This window comes from Cuculus canorus, chromosome 4 (assembly GCF_017976375.1).
Source record: "Cuculus canorus isolate bCucCan1 chromosome 4, bCucCan1.pri, whole genome shotgun sequence".
Lineage (NCBI taxonomy): Eukaryota > Metazoa > Chordata > Aves > Cuculiformes > Cuculidae > Cuculus > Cuculus canorus.
The window spans coordinates 46,613,943-46,630,234 of record NC_071404.1 but is presented as its reverse complement, the minus strand read 5'-3'; the positions used below and the strand labels follow the sequence as shown (position 1 = coordinate 46,630,234).

The window sequence follows — 16,292 nt, the reverse complement described above, 5'->3', positions numbered from 1 at the left end:
ACATAAGTCAAAATTTACTTTTGTCAATGTACTGAAAAATAAAACAGTATGGCCCAAGCAAATTCACTCCAAAAGGCCCTCTTCTACGTTAATGAATCAAGTCCTTTTTGCCTGCTGCTTCCAAGAAAACCCTGCAACCATAAAGAAAAAGACCCAGCAATAAAATGCCTTCCCCCGACTTGCTTTTTCTTATCTGCTGTGAACAAAGGGCACAAAATGAAGGATGAAGAAAGGGTACCAAAGTAGCAGTTATGGTTATTCTCTCCCACAGAGGTTACTATCTAAATAATTGGATAACTTGCATCCTAAGATAATCTAAAGTAATCAATCAAAGTAAAGAAATAAAGGTACAAGGAAAGCTTGAAGGAGCTAATAAGAGAAAAAGGGACACAGGGATAAACTTCCTCCAGGAAACTTTGCTTTGCTTGTACTTGGATGCAGCTTATTCTGCAGTTTGGGTGTTTTGTACATATAATTAGTTGGATTAACTCAGGTTTTAAGTTCGGTTGGTTTGGTTTTTTTTTTTTTTTTTAAAAAAGTGCACAGAACTAAAAACCCTAACACAAACCCCAGCAATTTATTCAGAGTAGATATGGCCTTTTGTTTGCATTCTTAGGAGAAATGCTTTTCTTGTGATTTTGGCCAGTGATGTATGAGTAAAGAAGAAAGATTACTGTTAAGAAGAAAGATCTTTTTCTGTTGTACTTCGGAAGAAATAAAGGTGCCTTTGCTTAGTTGGAACAAATGTTTTGTATAGTATACATTGCATATAAATATTAGATTTTGGGGCTGTAACTGAATATTCAAAAATTATACTGACATGGATTTTTACCTGTTTTTTTTTTTTAATTAATTACATCAAAGAGTAACAGAACTGAAAGAAGTGAGGGCAAACCAATTCCAGCTATGTATTTAACAGCACTCTCAACATCTGTGTATTAGCATCCCCTTTTGTTACTCCCACATCAACAGGACACCAAAATGTTCCTTTCCTGGAACAGGAAATGTTGTAAAAGGCTGGAACTTCTCCATGATCCTCTGATGCCCTTTTACCTATAGATAAGCGCCTCTACTTAGTGGAGGGTATATGATGGCTTAAGATTTTACAGCTTATGCTCCTTTTTGTAAAGCAACAACAACCCCAGACCCAAACTGTTGCCCAAGGGTGACACATTTCTCTGCTTGCAGAGAAAGCGGAGAGGGCTTCTTGCATTCCTGCTTCCTGGCCTGCTCCCCTGGTGTCACCCCTCTCCCTCACACCCTCTGCCCCCTGTGTGTGTTCTCCCCATCCACTAGCAGGCATCCCCAGCCTGTAGTGTGCGTGCTTGGGATTTGCCCCTCTCTGCTGGATGTTTTATGGGAGTCCACTTAATGAGCTGAAGTTTCTTGGGCTCACCTTCGCCTTTCCCCCTCTGTCTTCCCTCTGCCCTGGGTGCTGTCTGTGGGACCACCCTTTCAGCTGTTGATATTCTTTCTTTCTGGACATGGGTGGTTTGGGGTGTCAGTGTTTTAAATATGTTGTGAAGATGGAGGAGAGGAATGGCATTGAACTGTTAGGCTGGAAAGTGATAAAGGGGCCGGTTAAACTGTTTTTTTAACACAGAAGCAATTGCTACTAAATGTTCAAAGTAGTTTCCAGGAATTCCCTTCCCACTTATATTGATTTCTCCCATTTGCCTTCAGTTCTGTTCGCTTGTGCTTAAAAATGTCCCCTGAAATGTTGGAATTGATCTGCTGTATCAAAATTTATTATTCAGAAGTTGGTGTTCAGCTGGTCTGCCTGAAAAAGCAGAGGGATGCCATTGGAGTCCAGCTTTGTTAGACAGCATGTTGAATGCGATGAAATCTGACTTTAAAAGCAATTAAAGAGTAGCTGGAACCCAGGCTTTTTCTGTTACGAATAGGACTGTTTCTCTACATTTGTTGTTTCAAGACTTCCATTCTTAGGCGGATATTTGCATGTCTTTCCCAGGCCTGTAACATTCTCATGAAATGACCCATGTACTTTGTTGGGCATGTCATCTGCAGCCAAAAGAGAAGATTTTGGTATAATTCGAGGTGAACCTACTAGTAAGATGAGGTTCTTTTTTGGAAAAAAAAAAAAAAACGTAAATTCAAAAAGGAAATGTTTTGTTTAAAAAGTGACCTTGGCTTTTAAACGTCTTAATAAATTGCCTTTGACATTTATTTGCATGTCAGATCCCCTGCAGAGATATGAATGTGTTGAATTGTGTTTGAGCTGTGGAGATGTGGAAGGGTGTCCTGCCAGCTTCCAGTTGGCTTTCAGAGAGTTGTGGTAACACATTGGAGAATTACACTTCTAATGGAGATGAGCCTATTCCTTTCTGTCTATAGTGGTGGGCTTTAAAATGCATCCTCCTGGTTGAAGTGCAGTGGGCAGAGCCTGCCCATTCCTGGTATTCTAGCCCGTAGGGGGGAAAAAAAAAAAAAACCACAGTGGTGAATTTCTCTTTCCACTAGTCCTGCCGTGGAATAAACTCAGCTCTAAAGTTATTTTTTGGCACTGCTTTGGGGCTGCTGATAAGCAGTGCAGGCGCCCTGAAGCTGGCCAGCGGGCAGGGTTATGAGCACAGTGCTCTAGGAATGTGGCTGTTCTGCTTTCAGGGCCAGGCTGGGACTTGGAGCAATTTGTCAGCTTTTGTAGGGAGCAGAGCAGAAGGTGGATGTCTTGTAACCGCGGGCCTGTTCCTGGGGTTGCTGAGGAGTGGTGTACAGGGATACTATGAAATTATCTCCACACTCAGGAGTCAGCTCAAAGCCTACAGAGTTGATTAGCTGAGGCTTAGCTTCAGCCATCCTAGGTCCAGTCTGCCTTCTCCAGAAGGAATGGGATGGCAGTCCTGGGAATAGAAGGAAGATTAGTAAGTATTGGAGAGCTGCTGCCAATTTCACGAATGGGTAGAAAGGAGTGCACAGCTTCTTGCCCTCGTTAGCAAAGGCTTTTCTGGTGGGAAAAGGTATTTCAGGCAGTAAGATGCTAGAAACTTAAGTGGCGATGGGTTTCAAGGTGATGTTGTAGTGCATAAACTATTGGCATAGCTTTTATTTTGCTATATATGTGTGCATATAAAAAAAAAGAACTGAGAGCCCTTAAGAAATGTGCTGTCCCCCAAATGTCTGGGGCTTTCTTTAACTGAAGTAGTAGTTTTAATTTGTGTGTTGTTACAGCAGCAGTACTCAGACTTTCCTTCTGGGTAAGCCTCTGAGGCTGACTTTTGGATGTGGAAGCAGGTGCTGGTTGCTGCTATATTTCTAAGAATTAAGTAAGAGCTGGCTAGGGCAGAGATGAGGTGTCTGGAAGGAAACTGTTGTTCACCTGGGCTTTGTAGTTCTGCATAATCTGTTTCAATTATTTTCCAGAAGCTCCCCAAGAATGCTACCTGCATATATTGCATTCCTCCTGATACAGTGGCAGGGGAGTTTGCTTCCTTATATGAGAAATGTTTTCATGAAAGTTGTGGCTTTTCATAATAATAATACACCTGATTTTTCCTGCCTGCTATTAAATTACGATGTCTCTGTTGGTTTGGAATATTAACAACAGAATTATGTAGGTACTTTAATATATTAAAGGCATAATGTTACAGAACTACATTTTTAAATTGGGGACCAATTACCTGCACTACCACACATCATGTAAAGCAGCTGGATAACTAATAAGGCTACAGTCCATTCCTCCCTTCTCAGACTCATCCTTGCTAGGGTGCTTGTTAACGTCATCCAGTAAAGATGAAATTGTTTTTTGCTGTGTAACATACAGATGCTTCTAGGGAAGTTTTTAACAGCCTTGCACTGAATACGTAGTATTGGTCTTGTTTTTTACTACTGTGATTGTTGGGACTTATGGAGGACAAGTTTTAATTGAGAAAATAGTGAAGATATCCTGGGATTTCTGCCGGCGTTATAGGGCATCGACTCATGTTGAAATAAGGTAAAAGTGTGCTAGAACTGATGGGAACTTTCTTTTGAATTTTCTAGGGCAAAGGAAAGATGATGATGTGTGCGTTTCACATTCTTACTGTCTTCTGCGTATAAGAAACAAGTTGGCTTTTGCATTAAAGCCACAACTAGGCAAGCATTTCTTTTGATGTTGGCTTTTGCCCAGGCTGCTATTTACTCCTCCATCTCTGCATTTCTTAGATGTGCTAGTACTGGTGCTTGTGTGAATATCGAATTGACAAGACCGGGGATCTTCTCCATATTGGCATAATTTTCATTCTCCAGGATTCTTTTGAGTTTTTTTTCCCTCTGTAGTTCCTTTGCAGCCCTATGAAGAGATGGATCAGCGTGACTGAGGGGATATGTGCAAGGAAGGAAGGTTGTCCGAGGCAACATGGTCTCTAAAATGGGATACTTCTCCAACTGCACTTCTATTGGCATGAGCTTTCTAACATGTGTGGTCTTTTTAAAAGGTCAGCCTTATGGCAGCAAGAGGAATGTATGCAAAGATTTAGAAACAGAGTGTGTTTAGAACATAGTCAGAGCCTGTAATGTTTCTTCCTTCCCTGCAACGTGTAGTGTGACAATCACTAAATATTAATTGTAGCATCTTTTCCATTTTTTCAGCTTCTCAACAAAGATGCCTCCAAATGGGAAGGCCTTACATTTTCACCCATCAGTTCTGCATTTTGGAATGCAGTGAGTATCTTACATTATTGTTATTTTGCTTGATAATGAAGCGGGGAGGAACAACTATACTGGGCTACATTTGAATAAAGAACTTTATCTGAGATCATGCCATCCTCTGCAAAAAAAGAGTAAAAGTAAGTAATTACCAAAGAGTTGGAACTGTGTTTTTCCCCTTGCACTACTTTGTAAATGAAAATCAACATAGTTCTAGGAAGCAAGAAGAGGGAATAGGGAACTGTAATACTTTCTGGGTACATTTCAGGTGATTCTACATGGATGTCAAATCAGTTCTTCATGCTGATTGTTCATTTCTTGAAAAAATGCCTTCCTGTTGAAAGGGGAGCTTATTGCTTCCCGTAACTTCTGAAAATAAAATCCAGAAAGTCCCAGGCAAAACATACTCGTGCAAGAGATTTTTTTCTTCTTTAGTTCTCTTCTGATAATATTTTAAAACTTTTTAACTCCTCTTAAAACATTTAACTTTTTTTTTTTAAAAAAAAACTTTAAAATGTTAAAAACCTTTAAAACTTTTTAAAAAAATTCTTAAGTAATGGTCAGCCTCTGATCTATCAGTAACCAAAAAGAAACATCATCCACTTATTTTAGAGGATGCATAGAATGAATGTATAAGAGGTTGGGTTTTAGCATGTATTAGCTAAAGCAAAAGCCTTAGGAGAATCATTACTTTAGCTGATAAAACAGGACATTGGTTATTTTAACTTTTTATTCAGAACTTTTGTGCCTGGTAAGGATTGCTTTTTAATTATAGTACTGGTGACTCAAATGAGTTTTCAGGAAGCGCACCTCTTGCATCTCAATGTTACTTATTTGTCTTTGTATACTAAAGGGCAAAATTTGTTTGGCATGTTTGGAAGAATGGTTACAACAAGGAAGGTGTGTATTGACATGTTTTAGAGTGATTTGTGTTTGTTGCTTTTTTGTACACTGCCTGTGGTTATATAGTGAAGAATTTCATTCTCTTTTTCCCCTTCTCCTTTAGGTTACTGGGGTTACCCAGAGCTAAAATGCTGCATGCCTACAACCCTAGTAGAGATAGAGAAGTTGTAGTGAATTCAGTGTTTACAGCTACCAGACAGTTTCATGTGTCTCCTGCTCATAGCCGGGTGAGTGTTGATGTACTTTTGGAAACTATGTAATGGCCAAGTGCCAAGCCTTCATGCTTCCTTTGGCCTAAGTGTTTCGTTCTGTTTTCTCTTGTGTTTTTTTATAGGACCTCCAATTTTTTTCTGTTTTGCTAGCATTTTTTTTGCTCACTTCTAATTAGGCTGGCAAGGGAGAAAACATCCAAAACCTGCAGTAAGAAATGTATTTTACAGTAACAGAAAGAGAAGAAATTTTCAGTGTTAGAGAGGCTGTTTAAATCGCATTCTGCTCGATGCAGCATTATGCTGTAATCCATAGACATGTGGGTGTTTTATAGCCTTGAATTTTCTGTCTTTTGAGTGATCTTGCATATTCCTCAGAAAAAGTGCAGTGAAATGTTTTATGCATTTTGTATTGCAATTATGAGAATAATTGCCTTATGATCTAAGACCATTATTTCAACTTTGAGACTTTTAATGATCTGTAGCAATGTAATGCATGTTAAGAATGAATCGCTGTGATTGCAGTTTGATGAAGCCCAGATTTTATCCTCCGCTGACGTGCAAAGGATTTTCATTATGCTTTCATCTTGTGTTTTTACCATGGCTGAAAGGGTATTATTGTGCAGACATAAAAATCATTGTTCTTTCAGTTAGACCTATTTGGTTACTAATTGTGTTGCCCAAGTTCAGCTTTGACTTGTTTGACTATGTATCACAAGGGATTGATTCCCTTTGTAATACGTAACTATATGCAGGGATGTGTTGTTGTGCATGCAGAGGCTGTCAGGCTTGCATGAATAATTATGCCAAAAGAAGTCTTGGATGATGGGGCCTGAGCTATCTGGGAAACTCCAGACATAATATGACGAGTTGCTGTGCAGTCTCAGTTTTTTTCAGTAATAGGAGTCGAGAGTTGTGGACAAATGAAACTTTTTCAGGGATGAGGTTCTGCTTAGTGGGATCTACAGACAGGGGTATACATGTGGAATGTCTCTTGGGCTGTTCAGCTGAATTGTGGTCACTGACACCAAGCAAGCAAGCTTCTTTGTGGTCTCTATAGGTGATTCCAGCGATGGGAAAAATTTCTTTCAGAGTACTCTTCCTGCCAACAGAAGAAGGCAGTATTGAAAGCTCATTATTTATTAATACCTCATCTCATGGAGTGCTTTCATATCAGGTAACTACTCATTTTTAGCTTGAATTTTGGATTTACTTATGTTTTAAAACATGATTTTCATACATGTTGATCATAGAGACTTTAAAAGTACATTGAATTCATTTTAAGATATAAATCAGGTGGAGGAATGTTTACAATCCATCCCTTTTACGAGATCTTGTTAGTCTTATGGTCCCTCATAAGTGTATGTCGTTAAAATTGCTACTCTTAGTGGGTATACTTGTGCTGGTAGAACTGAGTTTATTTGTATACGTGTAGAATCATGAAATGGTTTGGGTTGGAAGGGACCTTAAAGATCATCTGGTTCCACTCACTTGTCATGGGCAGGGACACCTCCCACCACACCTGGGCTGCTCAAGGCCCCATCCAACCTCACCCTGAACACCTCCAGGGATGGGACATCCACAACCTCTCTGGGCAACCTGTGCCAGTGTCTCACCACCTTCATCATGAAGAATTTCTTCCTAGTATCTAAATCTTCCCTCTTCCACTCTAAGGCCATTCCCTCTCATCACTCCATGCCCTTGTAAAAAGTCCCTCCCCAGCTTTCTTTTAGGCCCCCTTTAGGTACCGTATTTACAAGATCACGGTCCTGTCACTACTAGTTGGTTTCGTATAACACTGCAGTCTAGACTGCACGGAGCTGGAATGCATATGTCATGAAAAACCCATTTAGGAAATATTTTAGATGGTTTTCAACTACTCTACAGGATTTTATGTAAACACATTGGGGATGTAGCACAGGGTGAAAGCTTTAGACATTAACCATTACTTTGGCTTTCATGTTTTGTGTGTTAAAGCTGTCTATTGTCTGATTAACTAGAATTCAAGCAAGTCTCAAGGGGTTTTTTTTAGTTTTATAATGGACATTATATACCGAATTCTTTGATTTTATTAATTTTTTAAAGAAAAATCTAACTCTGAATTCAGTGATTTAAAACCACTGCCAGCTTTAATCAATCATCTGGCTATTCCATTCACAAACTTTGTGTGGAAAGTTCAGCTGAAATACATGTTTTTTAATACAAATGTTACATTGTAACATTTTACTACTATTTATTAGGGGTAGTGCCACATTTGGCAGGAACTTTTCATCAAGAATGAAGGAGAACTGCATTATAGAGTAACTGACCTTTTCTATTTGACATCTCTCCTCTCCTTGCACTCACTCCTGACCCCTTGATTTACTGACTGGTCAGCTCAGCCAGGGCCTTTTATCAACAAGTTGCGGAGAAGCAGTTTTAAGTGTCACCAAAAAATCAGTTTATCTCCTGATGGACTGCTGCTAAAATCAGTAACAGACTGATTTTCATGGTCTATTTCTCCGGCCACCTGAAACAGAGGAAGTAGCTGCCATGATTTTGGTTTGCATTAGGTTTAGGAGTTTCCAAATCGGGCTTAACTCCAGTGATTGATGCACAGTTACAGAGCTCTTGATAGCCCAAAAGCCTTGGACTATGTTTGATTTTTCTAATACGTTTATGCAATAGTATGTACAGAATATTCATCCAAATGGAGAAGAGGTACCATTATAGATAAAATGTACTTTGTAAATGCCTCTGTAAAAGAAAAAATAGCAGATTCCTTTTCATCTGATATTTTTCATCAGTAGTCAGAGATGTTCAGTGAACGTAGGATATATTGGATTATCCTCTTAAAAGCATGGGTTTTTTTCCATTAAAAAAAAAAGTAATTTATGAGTACAAGTGAACCCCCTCCCCCAGGCATTTACTTAACCTCTAATGATTTTTTTTTTCTCATTATTTTGCATCTCGTTGTCATAAACTAATCTTGGTGGAGCAGAATATGAATACAGTAAAAACATTTGCCTTGCAAATCTTACAGTGCTTTGAAAACTGCAGGCTGTAAAAAGCAAAATGATCAAAAATTATTTTACTCATTTTTTAAGGTAAAGCCATTGAATTCAATATGCAATGGCACTAGTAACAAAGTTTTTCCAGAAATTGCTACACTGGCAAGCAGTGGTAGGTGTATTGTAATGGCCTGAAGAATAGTAGGAGGGTTTAGATACTTTCCTTATGAGATAACCTGATGCTCTGCTGGTGAGTGCTTTGTTTTGTTTCTGTGAATAATCTAATGTGAAAAAACAATCTGTTTCTTGGGAAGATTGCTATTATTACCAAAACAGTTTTGTGTGTTACTGTTATAACTGAAATACTAGATGCTAATATAATGACAATTTTTTTTAACATCAGGTTTTTGGAACAGGAACTCTGACATCTTCTCCAGAAGAACCTAGAGTGCAGCTAGCAAATGCCTACTTACTGCTCCCACACATTCAGACCATCCAGGCATCACACACACTGGTACAGTATACAGTTCAAATGGAGATGAAACGTGAATCTTCTTAGACATAAAAGGTTTTTATCCTCAGGTTGTTGGGGTGCAAGGAATGTTAACAAAAAGTCCAAGTACCAGTGACTGCAGGAGAGAGGTCACAAGATACAGGGCCACTGTGATGAGCTGATGCTCTACTTTTATGAGACAGTCTTTACCGTTTAAACTGTTCCCACTTGTTCTCATTCATGCTTCTGTGGTGTACTGTCCTCTCAGTTGTGCTAACTCAACTATTTGTGAGGCCCTGCTTTGACCTAAACTGATCTGTCCTAAAAAAACATGAACTGTACTATAAAGTTGGGAGAGGAGCTGCTTTAGTTCGTTCTGTTTTTTTTGCTTCAGACCTGTTACCCATGCTGATTCACAGCAGACCTGTGCCAACAGTTTGCCACAGTTACAAAGCATAGCACACCACATGGATGAGAACAAGAGCTGGAGTCAGGCTGGAGTATCCCTTCCTGCCCGTATCACTGCTGAAGACAGCAGCTTGACTAAAGCAGGGAGCTGTGGAGAATACAGCAAGGTGGATTTACAAGGCATAACTATTTCAATTGAAAGAAGCTTTAATGATTGCTGGGATTTGGTTGCGTTTGCAGGTATTTCCAGGCCATACAGAATGTTTCAAGTGGATAACTAGCTGAGAAAATTGATATTTCAAATTTCATTTTGTACACAGATTCAATTTTTTCAAAAACATATTTAGAGTATTTTAGCATGTAACAATTTAATCTTATATCTAAATGTAAGCTGCTTAGATTGCCTTCATGATGTTGTCTTCTGTTCTACATCAGAAGAATTCTCAGCTCAGATCATATTTTTGAGTCTTCTGTGTGTATTTTAGATCAGTCTTACATCTACCTGAGAATAATGCGTATTTCCCTTCTTTTCCTCTGTACCGGTCTCTTTCCTGTAATCATGCTGTTGTGCTTGCTTGAGAGCGTACACAGACTCCTGTAAGGAACCAGAAATTTCAGGCTTTGTAATTTAGGTGGTAGGGGTATAACTAAGGAGGATTTTTTGGATGCTTTTCATGACATATCTCTTTGCATCTTCACTTCTAGATCAATGGGTTTCTGTCAGGTACTGTCTGAAGTTTGTATGCACACTCTGCTTCTTGGCAGCTCTGAATTCCCGAGTAGGGAACTTTTGGGAAGCATTAGACATTTTCCTCCCTGTATAAGGAGGAACATTTTCCTCTGCTTAATTTCTCTAGAGCACAAGCTTGAGGTCATATTTGGCAGTGCAGCATGATACCAACTGGCACCAGTCTTGTCGCAGGGCATGAGTTGTGAGAGAGTGTTGACTCAGTTCTAGCTCCAGGTTTAATTTTCCTATGCTGGGCTGTAGTTTAGGAATTACTCTTCAGTTCACGGAATGTCACCAGTTTGGACAGAAATGCTGCAGCAGTGGAACAGGCTGCTTAGCTGTTGAAGGTGGTAGTCAAGATCTATATACTGCAGAGGAGCTTATGGTTCGAGTGTGGATTCCTTTTAGAAAAGGGTTGCTCTATGGATATCAGTCCTCTCTAGAAGTGCCTCCTCCAGTTCACCCTACTAATATTCTAATCCAGATCCCATAAAAATTAGTATGATTCTGTCTTGCCCGGTTTATATTTTGGGCTCAGAAGCTGTGGAAGGAAGAGAAGTCTATGGGCTTTGAGTGCATGACTACACATGTGCAAAACTTAAGTATGCATTGCTATTAAACATACAATGGAGATTTAGTGAAAAAGCGTTTAAAACAAGCCAGTCATACTTAACTGTGCACATTTGATTTCTCTGTTTATTTTTAACTGAGGTAAAACTACATATCCCTTGTCATCTTGGGCTAAATTAGTTGTAACCTTGGATGACAATGTCTGGTTCAAGACATTAGATGTATTCTTACCTCTGAAGTCTGCTGATACTGGTTTGGTAACCTGTGAGAAAGCTCACGAAGTGCTGCATGGTACGTGTCTTTTTTTGCCTTTATTGTCTCCTGTTTTAAAGGTGTTTGTGTTTAAACTGTTTGGTAACACTGATATCTCTGATCAACAGGGCCGGAGATGTCATTTAGTCCCATCATGTGTTTGGTAAAAGTGTTTCTTGTAACTGCTGGAGGCATTGTTACCCTAACCCCAAGTACTTGTCCTTATGCCTTTGATGGTTGAAAACTTACACGTGACTTCCAATCTGAATTGCTTTGGGGCCAGTTTATATTTGTTAAGGTAAACATTTAGTTTATCTCCTGCTTCCGAGGCTTATGTCCAGCAACAACTGTAGGTGGCATCACATTTTTCAGCTCTTGCTTTGCCAAGCTGAATGGTCCCTGCTCCATAGTATCTTCTTCAGTGATGGGCTGTCCATTTCCTAACCAAATTTACAACCCTTTTCTGAGCTTCTTCAGTTTGTAAAAATTTCTTTTGAAGGTGAATGGCCAGAACTGTACATAGGCATGTGGATGAAATTTTGCTTCTATAGTGTTTGTTATTATTATTATGGGAAATGTTCCTCATGGCTAAGGGACCAGAACATAGCTGGCAAATATTTGAGGATGCTTTCCACAGAGGGCAAGTGCACTCAGTCCCCAGATGTGGGGAATTAGGCAGAGGTGGGAAGAGACCAGTGTGGCTGAGTTGAGACCTGCTACACAAACTGAAGAGCAAGAGGGAACTGCACAGGCAGTCCAAGCAGGGACAGGGAACCTGGGGAGAGTAAAGGGATGCTGCCCGGTTATGTAGGGATGGGGTCAGAAAGTCCAGTGTGTGGCTGAAGCTGAGCTTGGCAAGGGAAGCAAAGACTAACAAGAAGGGTTTCTATAGGTATGTCAAGCAGAAAAGGGAGGTTAAAGAGAGCATACCCCCACTGATGGATGAAAATGAGAGCAGCCCTGCAGAGAAGCACTTGGGGGTGCTGATTGATGAGAAGCTTGACATGAGCCAGCAATGCATGCTCGCAGCCCAGAAGGCCAGCTGTATCCGGGGCTGCATTTTGATGCGTGGCCAGCAGGTTGAGGAAGGTGATTTTGTCCCTCTCTTCCTCTCTTGTGAGACCTCATCTGAGTATTGTGTCCAGTTCTGCAATCCTCAACATAAGAAGGATATGGAACTGTTGGATCGGGTCCAGAGGAGGCTATGAGGATGATCAGAGGGCTGGAGCACCTCTGCTATGAAAGAGGTCTGGTTGTTCAGCCTTGCAGAAGAGGCTGATAGTGGCCTTCCAGTACCTGAAGGCGGCGTACAAGAAAGCTGTGGAGCTACTTTTTACAAGGGCATGTACTGATAGGATGAGGGGGGATGGTTTTAAGCTGAAAGAGGGAAGATTTAGATTAGACATTAGGAAGAAATTCTTCATGATGAGGGTGGTGAGGCACTGGCACAGGTTGCCTAGGGAAATTGTAGATGCCCCCTTCCTGGAAGTGTTCAGGGCCAGGTTGGACTGGGCTTTAAGTGGCTGGGTCTGGTGGGAGGGGGAGAGGAACTGGGTGATCTTTAAGGTCCCTTTCAACCCAACCCATTCTGTGATGCTATGTTGGAAATATGATACAGCCCTGGGGATTGGAGATGAAAGTTTACCCCTACAGTAGTATTTCCATTGGTAATACTATATATGACAGGTTTATGTTTGCATTTTGTTGTGCAAAATTAACTTTCATGGATTTTGTGGGTTGTTTTTATCCTCTAATAGGGAAAGGTACGCAGGCTTTTCTTTTTTTCTCCGTCATTCCCCCATTTTTTTTTAGCAGAAACTCTGTTGATCAATAAGAAAAGAAAATAAAAGAAAAAGAAATAAAAGTCGTCTTTTCTACTGTTGATTTTTGCCTTCTTCCTATTTCTCTGTTCAAAGTTTCAGCTTTTGAAAGGTTCAGGGTTGGCATGCTCTGGCTGTGGTCCTGGATCCCAGGACTTCTGGGCTCCTGGCAAACTCATTGTGAGGAAGAAAAAGCTGTGTCCAACACTGGAAATTCGTAGTATGTCCACGTGGCCATTCAGCAGCACCTGGTTACCACTGAGCCATAACAGATGGTGGAGCTCATATAGGTCATCTTTGTTTATCCTTCTTTTGGTTGTAGCCTTTGCTTCAGTTGCCTGTTTTTGGCACTGTTTAGTATTTGAGTAGCATTAACAGGACATCAACGCCACTGCAGGGCCAGCTGTCTTATCGTAGGAGACACAGGCGTTACTTTGCAGAATTCCCAGATGAGTTCAGAGTTTATGAACCAGCAACGTGGGAAATACTGCAAGTACTGACAGGAACCCGAGAGTCCTTAAGCTATGTTTTATGCCAGTGAACAGAGGATCATTGAAGCAAATATGTGCAAGCATATGTGCTTGGGTGTGGAGAAGGAAGATAATAAGATAGTAGAGTTTTTTTAGTGTGCCATCCTGATAACTGCCTGCAAAAAACTGATGAAACGCTGCTGAATCATTATTACAGGGACAACTTATTGACACCATTCAGAGTGGAAATAGCTTTTTAGACCCAAGGACTGTCCAGGACAGAAATTTTGATGTATCAGCCTGCGGGAAGAAGAGGATTTTTTTTTTTTTCAGTGTTTGTTCTTTTTAAATTATGCTGTAGCCAAACCCTAGGAAGTGATTTGAAATCTGTAGTCCTGATAATTATTCAAGACTGTCTCTGTGAAAATCGTGTATAAAGCTACGTCTGATTGACAGGGCACCTGAGGCAGTGTAGGCAATTCTTCCCCTAAAAGTGGCATTAGGCCTGTGGTTGCATGGTGGCTGTTGAGCTGGCCTGTGCCAGCTGTCCTGTTGATGCTCTTTTTTTATAATGGATGAAGTATTACCTAACTAATTGCCTACTGTACTGTCCCTCAGCGAGAATCCTAGACCTCCACCTGGAGAGTGGAGCTTTTTGCAGATCAAGATAGTTCAGGATATTAGAGTTTTTTTGAAAGATGCCTCTGTTTCTTTAAAATTCAAATGTAAGAACTTAGCAAAACTGCTAAGAATTTCATTTGTGCGGCTTCTGTCAGACTTCTCTGTTCAGTTCATGTGGGTGCTAAGTGGGTGTATGTGCAAGTGCATGTATGTGCAATTAGGTATGCATATGTACCTAATGCAAAATAAAGGCACCAGGTAATGAAGTGGCAGTGGTTGTACTACTCTGCAGTGCTCTTTCTGACTTTGCCCCTTGTGCTGTGCCTCTCCTTTTCGGTTCCCCTCTTGTGCAAGCATATACTGCATAACTCATTTCTCTGCTCTGATTCATAGGTACTGATATTTACAGTGTAAATGGAGTGCTTGTGCTGCTGGGGGATGTGGACCATGGTTTTGGGTTTGCCTTCTTAGAAACTCTGCTTCTGAAAGTGTTATCTTCTCAGATGCTTTATCTATTCTTTATGGTTAACACTGCCACCGCACCATTGTTGTAAGATAGTGGGCATGACAGTTGTGCATCTGTTGTCTACCTTAGATATGTGACAGTTTGAGGACACCTTGGGCATAGTGATCCTTCAATTCTAGGAGAAGCAAGGAGGGGGGGGATGTTAGTAGAATGGCCACCTTGGACATGGGAGACAGTCCTTAATGGGCAAAGGAGCTCACGAGGGCTGGATGCTCTTTAAGAGATGTTCTTTAAGATGGAATTCCTGGTGGCACAAGAGCAAGCTGTCCCTGTGTGCCGGAAAATGTGCCGGTGGGAAAGAAAACCGGCCTGGCTGAGTAAAGAGCTCTGTATGGAAATCATGAAAAAGAGGAAAATATACAAACTCTGGAAGAAGGGGCAGGCAACTCATGAGGACTACAAAGATGAAGAGAAATCTTGTAGAGAGAAAATCAGAACTAAAGACCAATCAGAGCTTAGACTGGCCCAGTCTGTGAAAGATAGTAAAAAATCCTTCTACAAATATATCAGTAACAAAAGAAGGACCAAGGAGAACCTCCATTCTTTACTGGACGCGGGGGGAACAGTAATGACAAAGGGTGAGGATATGGCTGAGGTGCTTAATGCTTTCTTTGCCTCAGTCTTTAATAGTAAGGTAAGATGTTCCCTGGGTACTCAACCTCACAAGCTAGTAGACAGGGAGGAAGAGCAGAACAAAGCTCTCTTGAGCCCAGGGGAAATGTTTAGAGACCTACTAGGCAAATTAGACATTCGTAAGTCTGTGGGGCTGGGATGGAATTCACCCAAAGGTATTAAGGGAGCTGACGGAGGTGCTTGCCAAACCTTGTTCTGTCATCTACCAGCAGTCCTGGCTGACTGGGGAAGTTCCTTTGGACTAGAGGCTTGCAGATATTACACCCATTTACAGGAAGGGCGCGAGAGAGAATCCAGAAAACTACAGGCCTGTGAGTCTGACCTCAGTGCCAGGGAAGGTCATGGAGCAGGTAATCTTAAATGCTATCTCACAACACACACAAGGCAACCGGGTGATCAGAGCCACTCAGCACAGGTTTAAGAAAGGCAGGTCCTGCCAAACTAACCTGATTGCCTTCTATGACAAGATTACCCACTTGATGGATGACGGAAAGGCTGTGGATGTAGTGTACCTGGACTTCAGTAAAGCTTTTGACAGAGTATTTCACAGTATCCTACTTGAGAAACAGCCTGCCACTGGCCTGGCCTCTGCTGGGTTAAAAACTGTCTGGATGGCTGGGCCCAAAGAGTGGTGGTAAATGGAGATGAATCCAGCTGGAGGCCAGTCACAAGTGGTGTTCTTCAGGACTCAGTGCTGGGTCCAGTCCTTTTCAATATCTATCAATGACCTGAATGAGGGGATCGAATGTGCCCTCAGCAAGTTTGTGGACGGCACTAAACTGGGAGGAAGTGTCAATCTGTTGGAGGTTGGGGGGGGGGCTGTACAGAGATCTAGACGGACTGGGTTGATGGGCTGAGGCCAATGGGATGAGGTTTAACAAGGCCAAGTGCAAAGTCCTGCACTTGGGGGACAAACCTCCCATGCAGCGCAATGGGCTTGGGGAAGAGTGGCTGGAAAGCTACTTGGCAGAGAGAGAGATGGAGGTGTTGGTCAACAGCTGGCTGAACATGAGCCAGCAGTGT

At 41.2% G+C, this 16,292-nt stretch overlaps 1 protein-coding gene across 3 annotated transcripts in view; it reads left to right on the top strand.

The window, feature by feature from the left end:
- Positions 1-16,292, top strand: part of TMEM131L (transmembrane 131 like) — an 87,103-nt gene that overhangs the window by 30,719 nt on the left and 40,092 nt on the right. For all 3 annotated transcript variants that reach the window (XM_054064774.1, XM_054064776.1, XM_054064773.1), the window contains exons 4-7: positions 4,588-4,659; positions 5,651-5,774; positions 6,817-6,933; positions 9,150-9,260. In XM_054064774.1, coding sequence (XP_053920749.1) covers positions 4,588-4,659; positions 5,651-5,774; positions 6,817-6,933; positions 9,150-9,260 — 424 coding nt within the window. The remainder of the gene's footprint in view (positions 1-4,587; positions 4,660-5,650; positions 5,775-6,816; positions 6,934-9,149; positions 9,261-16,292) is intronic.